Source organism: Cebus imitator, unplaced genomic scaffold (genome assembly GCF_001604975.1).
Source record: "Cebus imitator isolate Cc_AM_T3 unplaced genomic scaffold, Cebus_imitator-1.0 Scaffold99, whole genome shotgun sequence".
In the NCBI taxonomy this organism is placed as follows: domain Eukaryota; kingdom Metazoa; phylum Chordata; class Mammalia; order Primates; family Cebidae; genus Cebus; species Cebus imitator.
The window spans coordinates 1573353-1592709 of record NW_016107414.1 but is presented as its reverse complement, the minus strand read 5'-3'; the positions used below and the strand labels follow the sequence as shown (position 1 = coordinate 1592709).

At 53.5% G+C, this 19357-nt stretch overlaps 1 protein-coding gene across 1 annotated transcript in view; it reads right to left on the bottom strand.

Moving 5' to 3' along the window:
• Window positions 1–1797: 1797 nt before the first annotated feature.
• BMP7 (bone morphogenetic protein 7) overlaps window positions 1798–19357 on the bottom strand; it is a 99400-nt gene continuing 81840 nt past the window's right edge. Inside the window, exons 4-7 of the mRNA XM_017536574.2 lie at window positions 15581–15778; window positions 6881–6957; window positions 5094–5204; window positions 1798–4163 (exon numbers count right to left, since the gene is read on the bottom strand). Coding sequence (XP_017392063.1) covers window positions 4014–4163; window positions 5094–5204; window positions 6881–6957; window positions 15581–15778 — 536 coding nt within the window. The 3' untranslated portion in view covers window positions 1798–4013. The remainder of the gene's footprint in view (window positions 4164–5093; window positions 5205–6880; window positions 6958–15580; window positions 15779–19357) is intronic.

Genomic DNA, 19357 nt, shown 5'->3' with positions numbered 1-19357 from the left:
TTTTGGGAATTATTTAGTCTGTTACTCAGCGGCTTGCTTGTGGCATTAAACAATGATGTGAGTTTGAGCAAACATGCATCTAAGGTCAGATTCATCACACTTATTTCCTTCCTAAAGCCACTTCCTTTTCTAGAATAACAACAACAAAAAGCAGAGGAAGCAGCTACAGGGTTTGGGATGACGATCAGCAGGTAAGGTCACTGCACTGTCGGGGGTGGGGGGGGGGTGTGCTCCTGGGCACACCTGAGAATGCTTTTCACTGATGACCCCAAGTTGCTGCCCAGCACTACCAAAGGGGCCAATCAGATGAAGCCCACCTGTGAGCCCCTGACTCCAACCTTGATCTGAAAGTAGGAGGCCCAGAAGACCAGGGTTAAGGCCCTCCCCAGGTTCACTCAGCTGTGAGGGCAGAGACCATGTGTCCTGATTTCCAGCCTGTTGGTAACTACAATGACATTTATTCATCAAAACACGTCAAGTGAGCTCTGCTGTGTGCGAAGCCCTGTGCTGAACTGGGGACACACAGTGACCCAAAGTTGCTGCTCTCCAGCAACGGAGACAGACAAGCTGCCTTCTGTAAGGCATTCCATCATCAGATGACAATCAGCATGAAGGGGAGAGGGCAAGTGACACGGGAAAAGAGAATGTTTGTCCTTTCCAAAGTGCTCAGCTCTCCAAGGCTAGCTTCTCCTTTCCTGCTCTTAATAGGGACATCAATGCACATAAACAGGTGTCTACAATGTTAAAAAAGCAACTGACATTCACCCTTTTGTAAGAGAGGCAATAGGGAGCAGTGGAGACTGGGCATCAGCTGTCTCTCCACGGCCACCCGGAGTGGCCACATGTGCGTGGAGCCCAGTGTGGCCAGGCCTCCCAATTCTCAGGAGAAGCCAGATTTGGGGAGTTTTTCTTCACCCCCATCTTCTGATATTCAAAAACATGTTGGCAATGAATTCACATTTTGAGAAATAGATAAACACCATGCAGAGGGAGGAAGGCCCGTCCGCAGGCCACATCTGGACCTCCGGTTTGTGGCTCTGGTCTTCAGCCTGGAAAACAGAACAAAAGCAAAGCCGCTCGCCAGGACAATGGCAGGAGCATTTGGAAATCGCCAGGGCTGGGACTCACTAGGAGCAGCAGCTTTGTTTCAGGCAACAGGGGGAGAACGGGAGGCCTGTCCAAGTATCAGGCTGGGATTCCAACAACAGCCATCAGGTGACCCGAGCGTGCACTTCAAAGAGGAAAGGCGTCCAAAACGCTGCTCCACACTACACGGCCGAGTGCTGCTCCATGCTTGGCGAGGTACTGGGCCCTGGCGGCCTTTGCCAGGCCTGCTGGGGGCCATCCACGTCCACAGCCACGCTCCAGCAGCTGCCCCAGCCATTTGCACTGGACAGTGTCAGCTCTGGGGCTGGCACCGCTTTAAAGTTTTGGGTGTGCACCTCCTGCCCTTTTTCGCTCTGTGGTGCCTCTATTTTATTGGGATGACTAAATCTTTCAACTATGTTAGCAGTAAACACAGCTAATTTACCCCCTGCCTCTTTGAAACAGCTGCTGACAGCTGCACTGTAATTCAATCAAGGATCTTTGTAGTCGAGCCTACCAAATTCACATATGTTGCTTGGTTCCATCTCTCCTGCCCAGAGCCCCACACAGCTGCACCAAATAATGACGAGCGCCCGTTTACCCCCAAGGCCTGGATGATAAACATCGTGTTCATGGTGGTAGGAGCTCTTAGCAGTCGGAGAGAACCTCAGTGTCCAAGAACCCAGAGAAAAAAAACAACACACAGAGATACACAGGCCAAAGAACCAGAACCAGACTTCTTTTATTGCAAGTCAAACCCTTTTTATTTTGTGTATTTATACAGAATTCTCACTACGGACTGCTAACGCAACAGCCATGGGTACATTGGTCCAACCATTAATAAATAGTCTTAAATAAGAAAACACACAGGTTGAAGGAAAGCAAGCTCATCGTCCTGAACGAGGGATTAAGGTGGGGCTTCAGAAGAGCTTCGGATGGAAATAAATAATCTCTTTGCTTTGTGACAACTATTTACAGGTTAAAATGTACAAACGATGCTAACCAGAGGCTGGTTGGGTCAGTACGCCGTGAGAAAACTTGCACCCAGAGGGATCCCACAAAAAGCCCCAGCCCTGCCACCAAATGAAACCAAACAACAGAAAATACTCCTCCCAGGGCCTAGACAGAGTGGAGGCTACAGCCCAGGCTACTGAAGAAGAAAAACAAAAAAGAAAAACGGAGCCCCGGTGTGTCCAGGGACCATCTGAGTCAAGATGGAGAAACAGTCCCTCACAGGACTGGGTTCCACATGGCCACAGTCTTGGCTGTTTTTTTTATAGATGCCAAAAACGTTTGCAGACAGTGCAGCCCTCCCCGAGGCCTCGTGTTTGTGGCCGGAGGCTGGGTGCGTACTATGTATGGGACCCACCGGCCAAGGCAGGGCGGGCTTACACCAAGAGCCACATCAGAAGTGCCACCTCCAAATCAGGACACTTGGTCAGGATGTCACCCCCAACAAGGCCTCTGTTTGCAATGTGAGTCCAGCACGTCCTGCACCCATCAGACTTCCTACTATGCCATCGCCGCCTTACTTCAAGGAGCAAATTTGTTTGCAGAAACTTCTGATCAGGGTCTGCAAATGAAGAGACAGCCACGAATGCCCTGGGCTGGACCCAGCCTTGGAATGCCACTGAAGACAAAGACCAGAGGGTCCACTGGGAGGACGTACAGTGTCCCTGCTCACCCCACTCCCATGGGGAACTAGGCTTCATTGATGCTGCTTCTTTTTATTTTTTTCCTTTGAGATGGAGTCTCGCTTTGTCACCCAAGCTGGACTGCAGTGGGGCGATCTCGGCTCGCCGCCACCTCCGCTTCTCAGGTTCAAGCAATTCTCCTGCCTCAGCCTCCTGAGTGGCTGGGATTATAGGCACGCACCACCATGCCCAGCTAATTTTTGTGTTTTTAGTAGAGACGGGGTTTCACCACATTGGCCAGGCTGGTCTTGAACTCCTGACCTCAAGTGATCCACCTGCCTCGGCCTCCCAAAGTGCTGGGATGACAGGTGTGAGCCACCACGCCCGGCCCATTGGTGCTTCTTAACACCAGGGTCAAGTTGCAAATTCCATCCTACTTGCCATCCTTGTCCCCTCTGCAATTTCACATGGATTTCCCACCACTGGGGTGAGCTGAAAAGCCAATCCCAAATGTCTACAGGTGTTTCACACACCTAGTTTCATTTCTGCTACTGCACACCCAGCTGAACAACAGAACATATTTTTCCTCCAAAGGTCAACACACCGCCCTCCTCCAAGCAGACATTTGCTCTTTCCCCTGCCACTAGATCTTGGATTTGGGCAGACCTCGGTAAACATTGGGCCTCTGTAAGCCTCAGAATGAAACCTGAAGGGAATGGAGAGGGACCTCCCCGCCCTCCACATGACACAGCTTCTGTTTATGCATCAGAATAAACCAAAAAATGGGGATAAATTGTTTAGGAAAATATATCTGTAACATCCTAACCATTTTCATTCATTCGTTTTATTGTGACATTTATTACAGGAATTTCCAGGTCAATTTGCCTTTCGCACAGACACCAAAGTGCCCACCCTTTGCCACGCCCCCTTCCTCCCACGGCTGGGTGGCCTGGCCGGCGGGCACTCATAATTACCTCTGTAAACGAGTCCATGCACGGCTGAGACTTCCCAGCCAATGACCTGGCCCGGCCATTTCTCTTTGTGCATTTTTTTTCTTTTCCTGCTGGGTTTTGCCTGCACAGCTTGTAGGATCTTGTTCATTGGATGTTGCCACTGACAAACTGATCAAAAGCCATATGCTGCTCACATTTCTTAACACTCTTACACCTTTAAAGTTGGGTATGGGGAGGGGAAGATCTCACAAAAGGCAGTTGGTCTGCTGGTTCCTGGCCGAGGCGAGCAATGGAGGATCCAGAAAAACTTGGCCCCAAAGAGTCTGACTTCACGGAGGGGCTAGTGGCAGCCACAGGCCCGGACCACCATGTTTCTGTATTTCTTCAGGATGACGTTGGAGCTGTCGTCAAAGTATAGGACGGAGATGGCATTGAGTTGTGTGGGCGCACAGCAGGGCTTGGGCACCGTGTCCGGGTTGATGAAGTGGACCTGAAACACACACCAAAATGCGGCCAGTGAGAGAGGGCTTTGGAAAATCAATGCTTAAAAAAACAAACAAACAAACAAACAAAAAAAAACCCTTGCCTTGAAAAGGAAGAACCAAATGAAAGGAATAGATGAGATTTTTCTCCAGGATTTAACACACAGGATGGGGACAAGAAAAGAAGGAGGCAGATTACTGAATGAAAGGCGGGGGTGGTTCTGGTAGTGAGCTCTCTGTCACCAGAAGCATTCAAGGCAGGATGGATGATCAGTTGGCAGGAAAGGTTCAGATGATGTTCATGGCAGGGACCTACATAACCAAGGTCCCTGAACCTTGGATTCTAAGCCAAAGAACAGAATCCCTAGCTCTTATCACTGTGGTTGCTGTTAGCTGAGCAGGAATCACATCTACGGAGTGTCGCCATGTGCTGGGCACCTGAATCTCATTATCACATGGACTCTTCCCAGTGGTCCCACTGAAATTTAACTTGAAATAGCCCCGTGGGTCCCCACCCATCTCTGCATCCTATTATCCTGCTGGCCAGCTTCTGATCACTCTGCCCCTCACTGAAATTTCTCATCTGTTGACCTGTTTCCTCTGCTGGAAAAGGAAGCAGGGCCCAATACTCTTCGGCACAGTAACCAGTACCCACAACACTATAAGCATTCTCAAGGGTGTCCGTAAAACTTCTAGTTACTTTTAAAATTAGGAGAAATAAATGAACTTCAGGGTCAAGGGTTATACTCCTTTTTATACCAAACCAGTCATAAAATACAATTTTTATTTTTTTTTGTTAATGGGGCAAAGTGTCATGAACGTCATGACATGGCAAAGAGCTGACATCTATTCAGGCCCCAGCTTGGAGGCAGCAGGATCTGTGGCCCCACAGCCCACCCGGCCCAGGTGACCACACCCCAAGACGGCGTGACACCCACCAGTGTCTGCACGATGGCGTGGTTGGTGGCGTTCATGTAGGAGTTCAGGGGGAAGGCGCACTCCCCCTCACAGTAGTAGGCAGCGTAGCCTTCAGGTGCGATGATCCAGTCCTGAGGGGGAGAAGAGAGTGTGGGAAACCGTGCAGAAAGCCTGAGCCACGGCGTCCCGACCCCCATGTAGCCAGAAGCCACCATGCCAAGCCCTCAATCTGAGGTCAAAGGCTCAGGCCATGTTTCCTGAGCAGCAGGGGCCCAGCAGGGGAAGGAAAAAATGGGTGGCCTTGCATGGTCCCAAAAGAAAGGAAAGAAGGACCAGTGGCGATGGCCTAAGCCCATAGTGCAAGCTACTTGGCAGACTGAGTGGGAAGATCGAAGCCGCAGTGAGCTATGATCGCACCACTGCACCCCAGCCTGGGTGACAGAGCAAGACTCCATTTCCAAAAAAAAATCCCTAAAAATGAGGAAAGCCCCAGGGGGCTGGGCCAATCTAAGATGGCCATCCATGGCTGTGTCTCCTTGACAGAAGACAGCACAGCAAGGGGCCTTTGGTGTTAGGCAATCATCAGCTCCACCCCCACTAGGTGGCCACACACTGGCAGTTTACCTTAAACAAACCTCCATGCCTTGGTATGCCCACCTGCCAGAGAGGCTAATAACTCATCATGACATCACTCATGCGGGCTCAGGGTGATAATTCAGTGACAGTGTAGACAGGTATGTACACTCTCAGTAAGGGATCCGTGTGCCACACTTGCCTCTAGAGTCTGGGTGGCACAGAAATGTTGCCCACCATGACCAATAATCAATACAATATACCCCTCAGTGATCAATACAATCCTCAGTGATGCTGAAGCACATGGAATCTTCCAGCGGGTACCCCTGGAGTTTGGGTTCTGTCCCAGCAGGGGGTGGTTGTGGTCATCAGTTGCAAGGGCAGGCTCATGGGAGGGCTTGGAGCTGGCTGTGTGTGTGCATGCCCTGAGTGTGTCTGGGCATAACCCCAGGGAAGATGCCGGACTCTCCCACTGAACTACAAGCTCCCCTAGGACAGAACACCACCAGTTGCCCTGATGACCTCATGACAATACCCTCTCCAGGGATATTCGAGCCCCACGGGGCAGATACATTGCAACATTCATCGCTGCACCTCCAATCCAGTACCTAGAACAGGGCCCAGAACGCTGCAGGTGCTGCATGATTTCGGAATGAGAATCACACGAGAGCTCACGGCAGCCATGTGGTGGATTCACTCACTCCTCTCCTAGGTTCCTCCCCTGCCCTCTGCCTCATTCCATGCAAATGGCTTCAGAGGGGGCAGCCATGTGCCAGTAACATGACCCCACCTCTAAAACATGATTGGTTCAGGAACAAGCACCCGTACCAAGCTGGGCAGATCCATCCCTCCCCTGGGAATGGGAATGGGGTAGGTGGGGACAGAGGGCAGAGCGGGCGATGGCTCCACAGGCGTCTGGATTCAAACACATGGCCCCGCATCACCTTGAGAAGCAGCCGCCAAGGGATGGGAGTGAGATGCACGCAGAGAACAGGGTCCAGAGTCCAAAGTGTTTGGGTTCCTGGTTCAAGTTCAAGTCTCAACCACGTTTCTGCTGTTAGGTTTCATGAGGCCTCCCTGCATCCTTAGCCCAAGTCCCCTTCCCTAGCGAGGCCACTTGATACGGGAGTCTTAACTGGCATAGATGAGAAACAGGCCCGAGCACAGACCCGCTGCCTCCGGGGAGGCCCCGCCAGAGGCCCCATGCCCAGAACAGGCCCAGCCAGCCCCTTACCTGCCAGCCCAGGTCACGGAAGCTGACATACAGCTCGTGCTTCTTACAGGCCTGTTTCTGGTCACTGCTGCTGTTCTCTGCGTCGACAAGGAAGTGAAGAAGCAGAGCCCAGGGAGGGGAAAGAAACACACATGCATCAGAGTTCCTGCCGTCTCAGGCGGTGATGGGAACAGAAGCCAAGCATATTTCCTGATCCAAAAGCCAGTGCAAGGGTCCAGCTGCCTTAAAACTCATTTCCACCCCCAGCAAAGGCCCTACCTAGTAAGGGAGGTACCCATGTCCCCATCCCTCTCTTATGCAGTCTTATCCCATAATACTTTCTAGATCCTTCTGTGGACACTGGTTTCTTTTATACGCCTGTGTTATTTAAATGCTGACATCTGCCTGGATTCCATAAGAGAATCAAGCCCCATCCACCTCCCACAATGCTGTGCTCAAAGAGATCTGCTTATGAATGACCTGGACGTGTGAGACCCAAACCCTCATCCCTCTGCAGGGCAAGAGGATGCGGGGACCGGGCCTGGGACAAGCCCCCCTCATCACCAGCAGCAAGAAGAAATGAGGCGGCAGTCAGAACCTGATGACCTTTCAGAAAAAAACACTCCTGAGGTCTCCTGTAGTGAAAATTACACACTGGGGTTTTCCAGAACTATGTAAGTTTGTAAGCATTTGGGTCAGGGCCTGAGCATTTGTAAACACTGCAGAAGTTTCTGTCTGTCTGTCTCTCTCACACACTTCAGTCTTCCTTCCACCCCATAGCAGAGGACTACTTTTTTCTTAGCCATGACCTGTCTTTCCTCCACCTACAACTTCCCAGTGGCTTTGTCATACTCAGAGCAGGACCCAGGCTGTGCCCACGGCCCATAAGGCCCAGTGTGCTCTGACTCCTGATTGGCCGAACACCAAGCTCACTCCTGCCGCGGGGCCTTTGCACATGCCGTCCCCTCCCCCTGCAATGCCCCTTCCTGCAGTCTTTGTTGTGTCTGGCTCAAGCCTTGGTTCCAATATCACATCCTCAAAGCGGCTCTGTAAAGTCACTGTGGGACCCCCAAAGCAAAGCTCCTCAGTGCACACCTGCCTAGGAGCAGGAAGTGGTTCAGGAAAGGGCAAGTGAGCCAAGGCAAACCGAGGGTCATCGGGGATTTTGGAAAACGTTTCCCTGTTCCTAAGACAGACCCATGGGGAGACACTCAATCTTTCCCTCCTACTGCCCTGGAGCAAAAAATAATGAAGCCCCCTGCTGTCCCCACAGCCAGCTGCAGCTGTGGCCTTGAGAGGAAGCAGCACTGAGGATGGTGGGGCGTGGGCAGGAGCTGGGCTTGGAAGACACTGTTGAGCTCCTGGATCAGCCAACCCTAACGTTCACCCAACCTTGGCTCTGCGGGCCGATGAGTCTTCTACAGGTTGGAGTGCATTGGACTTGAGTTTCTGGTATCTGCAGCCAACCCATCAACATCAACCCATCCCAACTGGCCGACCTGTGAAGGCTCAAACCATGTAGGAAATGGTGGTCAGCTTGAGCCCAGGTGTTGCCCTTAGAGGTATAGACCACACAGCACAGGCAGCCTCTGAGTGGAGCCTAACACGTGTCAGGACCAGGTCATGGGGACCAGGTCAGGGGTTGTGGGGACTGCTTCAGCTCTGGAGTCAAGCTCCGGCTCTCCTAGATCTTGGGCTCCTGGCTTGCAAAATGAAAAGTGCTCCTGTACCTTCTGGGGTAGGCTTGAGTGTTCAGTTTAGTTTTTAATTACTCTTCTAGCACACCTGTTAGGGAAATTTAAAGCGACACATGCACTCCATTCATACACACACACTTGTTCACTGTTTGGATGCTTCCCTGTTTCCTCCACACCCGCTGCTCGCCGTTAGGGTCTACGTCAAAGAGGGGAACGCCGCTCAGGTTTTGGCTTTTCTCTGATTCAGGAGAATTCTATCTGCATGGCTTCTAAGATAATGAGAAATGGTAAGACAAAAGAACATGACCGAACTCCCTTCCCTAAGCCTCACTTTCCTCATCTGTAAAATGGGTGGGACAAGAGCGGTGCCGTAAGCTAGCCCCCTGTGGACCATACACTGCAAATGAGGACGCCTCCTCAGACGCAGGCTGGACATTCTGATGGTCCCGGAAACGCTCAGTGTGCAGCTGCCTTAGCTACCCCATGGCCGAGAACAATTCTGGAATGAAATGGGAGAGAGGCAGCGAGCAAGAGTGGAAAGCAGAAAGGAGAAAGAAGGGGGTTGAGGAGAGAAGGCAGGAGGCGGGAGAACAGCACAGAGAGCGCAGGAGGCAGGAACCGGACTTCAGGTCAGGCCGGACAGGAGCAGCGCTCTCCCAGCTGGGGTCTGAAACTCTGGCTACTTTTGTTTTCATTAGCAATTTTTTTTTTTTGAGTCAGAGTCTCTCTCTGTCACCCAGACTGGAGTACAGTGGTGCGATCTCAGCTCAGTGCAACCTCCACCTCCCGGGTTCAAGCGATTTTCCTGCCTCAGCCTCCTGCACAGCTGGGACTATAGGCACTCACCATGACACCTGGCTAATTTTTGTATTTTTAGTAGAGACGAGGTCTCACCATGTTGGCCAGGCTGGTCACGAACTTCTGACCTCCAGTAATCTGACCATCTTGGCCTCCCGAAGTGCCGTTTTTGAATATATCTATTTATATAGATATAGAATTTATCTATAGTTCAGAAAAGCAATGTGGAAAGTATGCACACCAGTGTGAACATTACATTTAATTGATTACAACCAAATCACAGGCGTGTTTCGCCCTGGTCCTGAGGAGACACTGGAGACTCTGTAAAGTGACCTCCATGAAGGCTGGGTGGGGCGGGAGCGCTTGCCCCCACGTGCCCTGCCCTTGCAGCCTGCATGCCTGGTGTAGTCATTCATTCACCCAGTCATTGCTATGAGCTGCTTCCTGATGTGCAGGCATGAAATGAGTCCCAGGTGTGAAGACAGCAAAGCCCTGCCACTCAGGAGCTTTTCCAGAAAGAGAGGGTCATAGGTAAGTGAGTGCACAAGACTTACATGGACATGAGAGCTACAGAGGAAAACAAGGCAGGAGAGGCTGTAGCGGGCATGCTGCCAGGGGTGCCAGCAGGCACTCTTCTGGGGAGGTGACATGGGTAAGAACCAAAAGGAAGTGAGAGAGGAGGGTGGGGAGGCATCCAGGGATGAAGCATTCCTGGGTGAGGATGAGGATGCTAAGCAGTGGGGCAAGGCACCCTCCGTGCCTGAGGATGCTGGGGTAGCATTGCACAGAGGATCAGAGCCAGGTGCTGAGCCTGGCAAGGCATGAGAAAGCTGGGGCCTGGGTCAGCCGACAGCGTGGGCAGAGGAAGGGCTGCATGGCTGGAACCAGCCCCAAGGCTCGATGCTATAATGGGGTGCTCAGAGAGGATGGAGGCAGCCAAGGCGGCCCAGAGGGCCCTGGTCCCCACCCTCAGCGGGGGAGCAGCAGGACTAGGAGAGAGAAAACCAGCTCCAGAGCAGCAGGAACCTCCCCAGGGCCAGGGTGTCCTCAACACGAGAAGGTCAACGTCAAGGAACCATCAGGGAAGAGTCCAAACAGCTGATTATACCAACAGCTGGACCATACAGTCTGCCCTCTGGAACACACAGATGCCAAGCAGAAACCTAAGATGGCCTTCACGGCTGTGGCAATGCCCACGGCCACAGGTAGCAAGTCCCTCCACGAGCCTCCTCCGTCTTCCCTATGGGGAGGCAGAAGGCAGGGCAGAGAAGGGGGAACATCCCTTCAGCTCAGGGATGGCAGATAAAGCTTCTAGCTCAGGACACTGCCAACTCCTTGGTGTCCTGAGTCAAGGAAGATCCTGGAGCCGTGTGCCGGCTCCATCAGGAGGAAGTGCCGTGATCTATTAGCAATGTCTGTCATGAGCACAGGAGGGGCAAGGAGTGGCCTGACTGCTACTTTCCCCAACCCTGTCTTACAACAAAGCCGCAACATTTGGCATAACGTTCCAACCCAAAGCCAAACAGACCAGGGCCGAGCACAGCTCATGAAGCTGGTTGTGGTGTGAGAGCGAGGCATGAGCGCCGGCCCTGCCACCAGGGACCCCAGACCCTGCCACCAGGGACCCCAGACCCTGCAGGCACTTCCAGGGCTCTTTGGATCACGACTGTCCCAGCAGAAAGTGGCCGGAGCGCCTGTGTATCCCTAGGACTTCTTATTAGCAGGAAAGCAAGGCAAGGAACCAGAGGAGAGACTCCCAGCTCCCTATTCTTCCAAGCCTGCCCACGCGCCCCAAGCAACAGAACGCCAGTGAGCAGAACACAGCCCGGACGCCAGCACCGTGGCTCCATCCACCTCCACAAACCCCTGCCTGGGCCGCAGGCAAGTCAGGACTGGCACTCAGGCTCAGCTCCCGCCCCACGGGTCATCTGGTAAAGGCGGCTGCTTACCAGGGAGCTGGGTCTAAACATGGGTGGGGGAGAAGGAAGTGCAGGGACCCAGTTTCTCAGCCCCAAAGTGCAACATCTGAAGAGCACGTGAAGGCTCGAGGGAGGGGGCTGGCGGGCAGGAAAGCGAGCTCCACGTGGGGTGGCGTGCCGGAGCATGTGCCCACGCCCCAGCTCACACGGCCGCCGAAAGATTCAACTTGTGTGGCCCCATGAAAGGGCTCCAGCCCATCACAGGGAGAGACGAACGATTCAAAGTGACAGGCACACACGTACACACACACGTACACACTCACACTCACATTCAAGGACTCTGGCATAAGCCTAGGGTGTGGCTGGGCCTTGGTTTTTTGTTTTTTTTTTTTAACTTAACTTCTAGGCAGGGTTTAGGAGAACTTCGAACAGGGCCATGAGCAATCTGCAGGAAGAAGGCAGGTTCCCAGCAATGGCTTTCTGCCACGGGACACAGTGAGAGCCCGTCCTGGGGGGCCGTGTAAATGGAGACTTGGTGGGGCTTTGATCAGGAGGCGGTGGGGAAAAATCAGATTGAATTCTAAGCCTGCGAGGCCTACTTCCTCTCCCCCTCATTACCCAGGTGCACCCGATGGAGCTCCCAGACAGGAAGTCTTTGCTGGGATGGAGTCTGCCTGCACTTCCTGCCTGGATGAGCTATAAGAGCCTCTAGGGGTCTCGGGGCTCCGGGCGCCCCCTCGGCACCCGCCCTGCTCCTCTCCTTTCTTGCTGCAGCCAGAAGGATCTTATCGCCCGCACCACACACCACAGCTTGAATCTCTGCAAAGACTTCTGAACATGCTTGGCCTGAAGTTCAAATTCAAGATGTAGCTCCCAAGAGAATGCCTGAGCCGTGTACCCTCACTCTCCTCCCCCGCTTCAGCGCCCACAGCCAATCCTCCCCACTCCCCAAAGCTGCCAGGAAACCTCACAGCACAGGCCTCTGCCCCTGCAGGTCCCACAGCCCAGAGCATCCTCTCCAGACCAGCCTGGCCCCCAGGCACCCACTGTGCCCAGAGCTCTCAGCTCACTTGCCACAAAGTCTTGTCTGCACCCCTTGGGATGGGCTGGGTTCCCTGGGCACCACCCTGACTCTGGGCCTGTTAGTATGTACGGATGTGAATAGCAACCCCTTCCTTCCTGTCCTAAATTAACACCCCCAAGGAGAGCCTTTGTGTGTGTGTTCACCATTAGACCCCAGCCTTCAAGAGTCCAGCAGAAAAGAGGCTTCAAATACAAAGGAAGGAATTGGGATGGTTTTTGATTTGGGAGATCACAGACCCCTTCAGAATCCTGGGAAAATGGATCCACCTGCCAGAAGAGAAAACACACAGAATCCCCACACACTCGGGGCCACACAGAGCCACCAAGGTCCATCTGGGGGCCCCAGGGTACCCACCAGGGCTCAGGAAGCCTTGTCTCAAAAAGGCCACCAACCCAGCTGACCTGCCTTCTCCCTTGAAAAGTAAATGAACATAAATTTCAAGCTAGGCTAGGTGAGGAGGAAGGAGAAGCTATTGGCACCAGAGGGTTAATTTGGGAGCGGGGCTGCTGCTGTTCCTCACCAGGACATTTCTCAGTAGCCCCCTGCTCCCCTCAGATGCTTCCTGGGTGCAAGCACAGGCCCCAGAGCTGATAAGCAGCTCAGAGCTCCCCACGTAGCCAGCAGTTTGCACCTCAGACCTTTTTCTGCCTTTGATCAACCTGGACCCAAGAAGGCTACAACTCCTGAGCTGACCCTAGACGGTGGTGGTCCAGCTCCTTAGCAGGATGAGAGAAGCTCTCCGAGGAGGCCGGGCGCAGTAGCTCACGCCTGCAATCTCAGCACTTTGGGAGGCCAAGGCGGGAGGATAGCTTGAGCCCAAGAGTTCGAGACCAGCCTGGGCAATACAGGGAGACCCTGTTTCTACGAAAAATACCCAGGGGTGATGGCCGTGCATCTACAGTCCCAGCTACCTGGGAGGCTTAGGCGGGAGGACGGCTGGAGCCCAGGAGGTCAAGGCTGCAATAAGCCATGTTTACACCACTGCACTCCAGCCTGGGCAAGAGTGAGACCCTGTCTCAAAAAAAAAAGAAAAAAAGGAAAAGAAAATCACTTTTCCAACAAAGATGTATGCTTTCCTATCACTGCTTTGACAAATTACCACACACTGCGGCTCAGAACAACACAACCGGATTACAGCTCTGTGGCTCTGGCATCTAGCACATCTCAGCAGGTAAGTGCGAGTGTAGGCAGGCTGGGCTCCTTCCAGAGCTCTAGGGCAGGATCCCATCCTTGCCTTGTGCAGCTTCCCAGGGCTGGCGGCCCCGCTCACCTCTACTTCCCTGTCCTCCATGCTCACATAGGTCTGACCACAGCTCACAAAGGCTCTCTCCTGTAGGGACTGATGGGACCGTCTGCTACACAGAGCCCACGTATTGGAAGATCAGCTGATTAGCACCTGTGATTCCATGGGCAGCCTTAACTCCCCTTTGCCTTGGAGGGTGACACATTCACGGGTTCCAGGAATTAAGACACTGGCATCTTGGAGAGGCTGTTGCCCTGCTCATTGCAACTGGCTTCCCGAGGAGCCAGAGAAATGGCACCCCCAGTCAGCAGCTCCCCTGTCCGGCGGGATGGGACTGGGGATGGGAGCAAACTGGGCTCCTTGGATCTGGGGGTGTTACCCCTCCAGCCCACTGGAAAATGGTTTGTTATCAGGTTCATTGTTTTGACAGTTTTAGTCTGGGAGGAGTTCAGCTGCATCTTCTGGCAGACCTGGCACTGCGTATGCAGGGGGTGTAAGCCGGTCGAGGGGTATGGGAAGGCTGTCCACACATGCCCACGGTGCCAGCAGGGCTGCTCCAGGTCAGCCCACCCCCAAAGCCCAGAACCAGAACACACCTCTTGAGCTCCCAGCAGCCCCAGGCCACAAGACGCTGTCAATATCAGTTCCCCAGTCAGCTTATGGGGAAAGGGATTCATCCCAGCCACAGCTCCAGTGCCTGGAACAAAGCCAGGCCCATGTGGGGGCTTGACAAACGCCTGGAGAATTGTCAGAAAGCACTTGATGGGGTTGCTAGGGACACCAAAGCTCATCCTGGCCAGGCGGATGGCCCCAGCAAAGCCCAACAGGGAAGAGTGCCTGGGGCAAGGGACCATCCAGACCCCAGGGAAACAAACCCAGGGCTGCCACTTACCTACACTGTGTCCTTAGACAAACGACTTACCCTCTTGGAGCCTCAGTTTTCCCCTCTGTGAAGTGGGGGGCATCTACCCCAGAACCTCAAGAACCACACAACACGATGGGCTAAAAGAGGTCTGCTCTAGAGGAGCTGCGTGGGGCAGTCCCTGAAGTGTCCTTTGTACAATGCGTTTGCTTTACTTAGGTTTACTGTTAAGATTTGAATTGCTTGCAACGAAAATGTTATCTTTAATTTTTTAAAAAAACATATAGTAAAGAAACATTTCAAACAAATTGAAAAGTATCCCAAATCATATATATTTTTAAAACCTACCACCTGCCAGGGAGCAGTGCCTCATGCCTGTAATCCCAGCATTTTGGGAGGCCGAGGCAGGTGGATCGCTTGAGGTCAGGAGTTTGAGACCAGCCTGGTCAATATGGTGAAACCTTCTTCTCAACTAAAAATACAAAAATTAGCTGGACGCAGTGGTGCGCACCTGTAGTCCCAGCTACTCAGGAGGTTGAGACTGGAGAATCGCTTGAACCTAGGAAGCAGAAGTTGCAGTGAGCTGAGATCGCTCCACTGCACTCCAGCCTAGGTGACAGAGCGAGCCTCTGTCTCGAAAACAAAATCAAAACAAACGCCTACCACCTACACTTATCAAGTATTGAAATTTGCCATGAATTTAAAATATTTTCACTTTATGAAATAAAGATACAGCAAACTCTTCCACCTCCCCATTCTCCTTCTCCCTCCTTCCATGGGGCACGCCCTCTGGGGGCCTTCCCATCCATGTTTCAGAGACTTCCTTCGTCTGTGTAGCTGTAAGTGCAGCCATTATTCTGTCTATTTAAATATCTACATGCTTGGTGCTGTGTTAAATGTTTTGCTACTTGCATTTCTAAGTGAATTGATTACTTTTACAGAATTAAGATGCTCTGGGTAGTGAGGGATTTGGGGGTTTTCCTCCTGCCATGTGTTCCACAGCCATCTGCTGAGCAGCTGAATGGATTTTGAGTCGCTCCCCTGCCCAGTCCCGCTGGGGCCCTGCTGGGTTCCTGGGAGTAGGGTGGGGCATCTGTGATCCCTCCCACCTAGGGTACCTGCCACGTTGGTCATCCGCAGGGCTTCCTGGTTCTTGGGCGTCTTGGATCGGTTCTGGCTGCGCTGTTTGCTCCCTGTGGACCGGATGCTGCGGAAGTGGACCTCCGTGGCCTTGAAGAAAGCCACCATGAAGGGCTGCTTGTTCTGGGGCCCATGCCGCCCGATCAGGCCCGCCAACTTGGGGTTGATGCTCTGCCCTGGACAGGAAGCAGCCAAGTACACAGAAGAGTGGTTACAGGGGACAGCGGTCACAGGGAGAGCGGTCACAGGGAGAGGGGTCGCAGGGGACAGCGGTCACAGGGAGAGCAGTCACAGGGAGAGCGGTCACAGGGGAGAGCGGTCACAGGGGAGAGCGGTCACAGGGAGAGCGGTCACAGGGAGAGCGGTCACAGGGAGAGCGGTCACAGGGGACAGCGGTCGCAGGGACAGCGGTCACAGGGAGAGCGGTCACAGGGGNGGGAGAGCGGTCACAGGGAGAGCGGTCACAGGGAGAGCGGTCACAGGGGACAGCGGTCGCAGGGACAGCGGTCACAGGGAGAGCGGTCACAGGGGAGAGCGGTCACAGGGAGAGCGGTCACAGGGAGAGCGGTCACAGGGGAGAGCAGTCACAGGGGACAGCGGTCGCAGGGAGAGCGGTCACAGGGAGAGCGGTCACAGGGAGAGCGGTCACAGGGGAGAGCGGTCACAGGGAGAGCGGTCACAGGGGAGAGCGGTCACAGGGAGAGCGGTCACAGGGAGAGCGGTCACAGGGGACAGCGGTCGCAGGGACAGCGGTCACAGGGAGAGCGGTCACAGGGNGGGGAGAGCGGTCACAGGGAGAGCGGTCACAGGGAGAGCGGTCACAGGGGACAGCGGTCGCAGGGACAGCGGTCACAGGGAGAGCGGTCACAGGGACAGCGGTCACAGGGAGAGCGGTCACAGGGAGAGCGGTCACAGGGGAGAGCGGTCACAGGGAGAGCGGTCGGGGGGGCCGAGAGCGGGAGGGGCTGCCAAGACGCCACGCCTGCCGGTTCATTCGTGAACTCCTTATTCCTCCACCCCGCCAGTATTTACTGAGTACTCACTCTAGGCCACGTACTGTTTAAGAAACTTGGACCACAACTGCAAACACAGCCAAGAAAACGTCCTGTTCTCTGGGTTTCCATGCTAGCGGGGAAGGCAGGGAGGGGAATCTAAGGGGTGGGGAGCCAGGCTGATGCCTGCGGAAGGTGGCAAGTTAGTGAACCCCATAAGTGTCACTCGCATTTCATTGGCCAGAGCAGGTCATGTATCTGCCTAACTTCAGGGAGTTGGGGGCAATCTGGCTCTGTGCCGGGGAAGGTGGAGCAGGCGCAAACAGCTCTAATGGCCACGGGGGCCATCTGAGCAGAGATCTGGGTAACAGTGAGCGAGGGGGCCCATTGGATGTCTGGGAAGAGTGTATTTCAGGCAGAGGGAACTGCAGAGGTGAATGCCCGGAGGCAGGAGAGAGGAGGGTGTGCTCAAGGAGCAGGGGCAGGTAGCAGGAACAGCTGGGAGGGGCAGGAGGGGCATGAGTCAGGTCAGGTCCTGTGGGCAGCATGAGCACCGCCGCAGCCCAGGGTCCTGCGTTGCCGCTGTCCCCTAAAATTCACACCCACACAGAACCTCAGGATGTGAACTCATTTAGAAGCAGGGTCTTTGCAGATGTGCTGTTGTCAGTTAAGCTCATACTAGATTAAAATGAGCCTTAATCCACTGACTAGTGTCCTCATAAGAAGGCCACTTAGAGACCCAGACACAGACAGCCTTGGGAAGACAGAGGCCGTGAAACGCCAAAGATTGTCAGGAGCCTCTGAAGCTGGAAGAGGCAAGGAGGGACTCCTCCCTAGAGCCTTTGTAAGGGGACAGCCCTGTGGCGCCTCGACTTTGGACCACTCGCCTCCAGACTGTAAGAGAATTAAGCGTTGTTGTGTTGCAGGCCACCTGGTGAGTGGAACTTCACATCCGGGGCCCTGGTCAGGACTCTGAGGCACTCTGCAAGAAGAAGTGAGAACCACGAGGGTGGTGCTTCCAGTGGTTTTTATAAGGCCACTCAGCCTGTCCCTGGCAAGCCGACTGCAGGAGTCAACCTGGAAGGGAGACCAGGTGGAGGCATCAGAATGGTCCAGGTGGGAGATGGCGTGAGACTGGACCCAGGACAGTGGGGAGGGAGGCTGGTGAGAAACAGCCAGATCCTCAAGAGTTCACTTTTAAAATCCATCTTGAGAATTTATTTTGGTTTTAACTTTTTGTTGTGAAATGATTATAGATTCACAGTTAGTTGAAAGACGACGTACAGGGAGGTCCCAAGGGCTCTTCATCCAGTTTCCCCCAAAGGTGACATCTCAAATAACCAGCACACAACCTCCAAACCAGGAAAGGGGAGATTTGGGACTGAATTTTGGGAGGGATTATAAAAGGTGTGAGAAAAAGGGGCATCTCATGAGACTGGCATGCTTTTGGCCCAAAGCCCCGGAGGAAGGGAGGGGCTATTTACCAAGGTAGGGAAACAGAGGCAATGGAACATAAGCTGAGAAATAGAGGGTGAAAGACAAAATGCAGTTTGCTTTAGTAGATATTGTCTGAAATCCCTACTTGACACCAAAAGGCAGCTGTCAGGTGGGCTGCAGAGGCCTGGCCTAGGCCTGATCAATGGATCAATTGGAAGAGAAGAGCTCTGGGCTAGTGAGGGAGGGAGTGGGGCCCAGGCCAGACCTCCTGCGTTCAAAGCCCTGCCTCTGTCACTTAATGCTCAGCTGGGGCTCAGGGCAGAGCTTTGCACACCCTAAGTGTTCAATAAATGCTGGCTCAGGGCAGTGGACTAGACAGTGATGTGAGCTTGGGCATCCCCAGCTTGGAGATGGGGTTTAAAACCAGGACTGGGTGAGCTTGCCAGGGGAAAGCTTGCAGCCAGACGAACGGTGTGAAGCCTGAGCCTAGGTGGCCTCGGTCTTGCACTGAGGGTCAGAGGAATGCCACGGAGACTGTGCAGGAGTACCCAGTAAGGAAGGACCCAGAAGAAGCCTGGGCAGGAGAAATGGGAACACCAACAGGGTACAGGGTCTCGGAAACCAGGGGTGGAAAGTAGAGGAGGCGAACTCCACATCCTGCGCTCTGCAGATGGACCTAAGGACGCGGCATCTATCCTTAGCATTGACAACGATGAGGTCATTGGCAAATATATAGGTAATATCATGTCTGGGGGTGATGAGTATTTCAAAGCCCCCCCCCCCAAAAAATGCATCCAGTGGAAACAAAGCCTGTTTTACTCATGACAGCACAAACTCAGAAAGGCCGAATAACTGCTCAGGGATAACCAGCTTGGAAGCAACAAAGCAGAATCTGAACCCAGATGAGGATGACCGAGAGTCAGGAGGGCAAGCCTCTGCAGATACGGTACCCCCAAGTTAGGTGGGAGGGGTCCGGAGGCCAGCAAAAGTGATGGGCCCATTCGCATCTGGAATTAACTTCACCTGGAGTCCCCCAGACGGGCCAGAAGTCAAGAAACCCAGCCTCCCAGGACCAGATTGGCACCAGGGGTTCACTTTGGTTTTTTAACAACCAATGTTTAAAAGAACAAATGTCGTCCCACCCGGCACTATTTTACCTTAACCCCCTTTAACGTTCAGCTTTCCTGCATTCTTGAGCAGGGTTTCCCCGAGTTCACCCATCTATAATTTGATTGGTTCTATAAAAGAAACCACTAAAATGGAACCCCTAGGAACTGTGTTTCCCCCCTGGAAGGCTTTTAGGGCAAAATAAAAATGCCTGGCCTG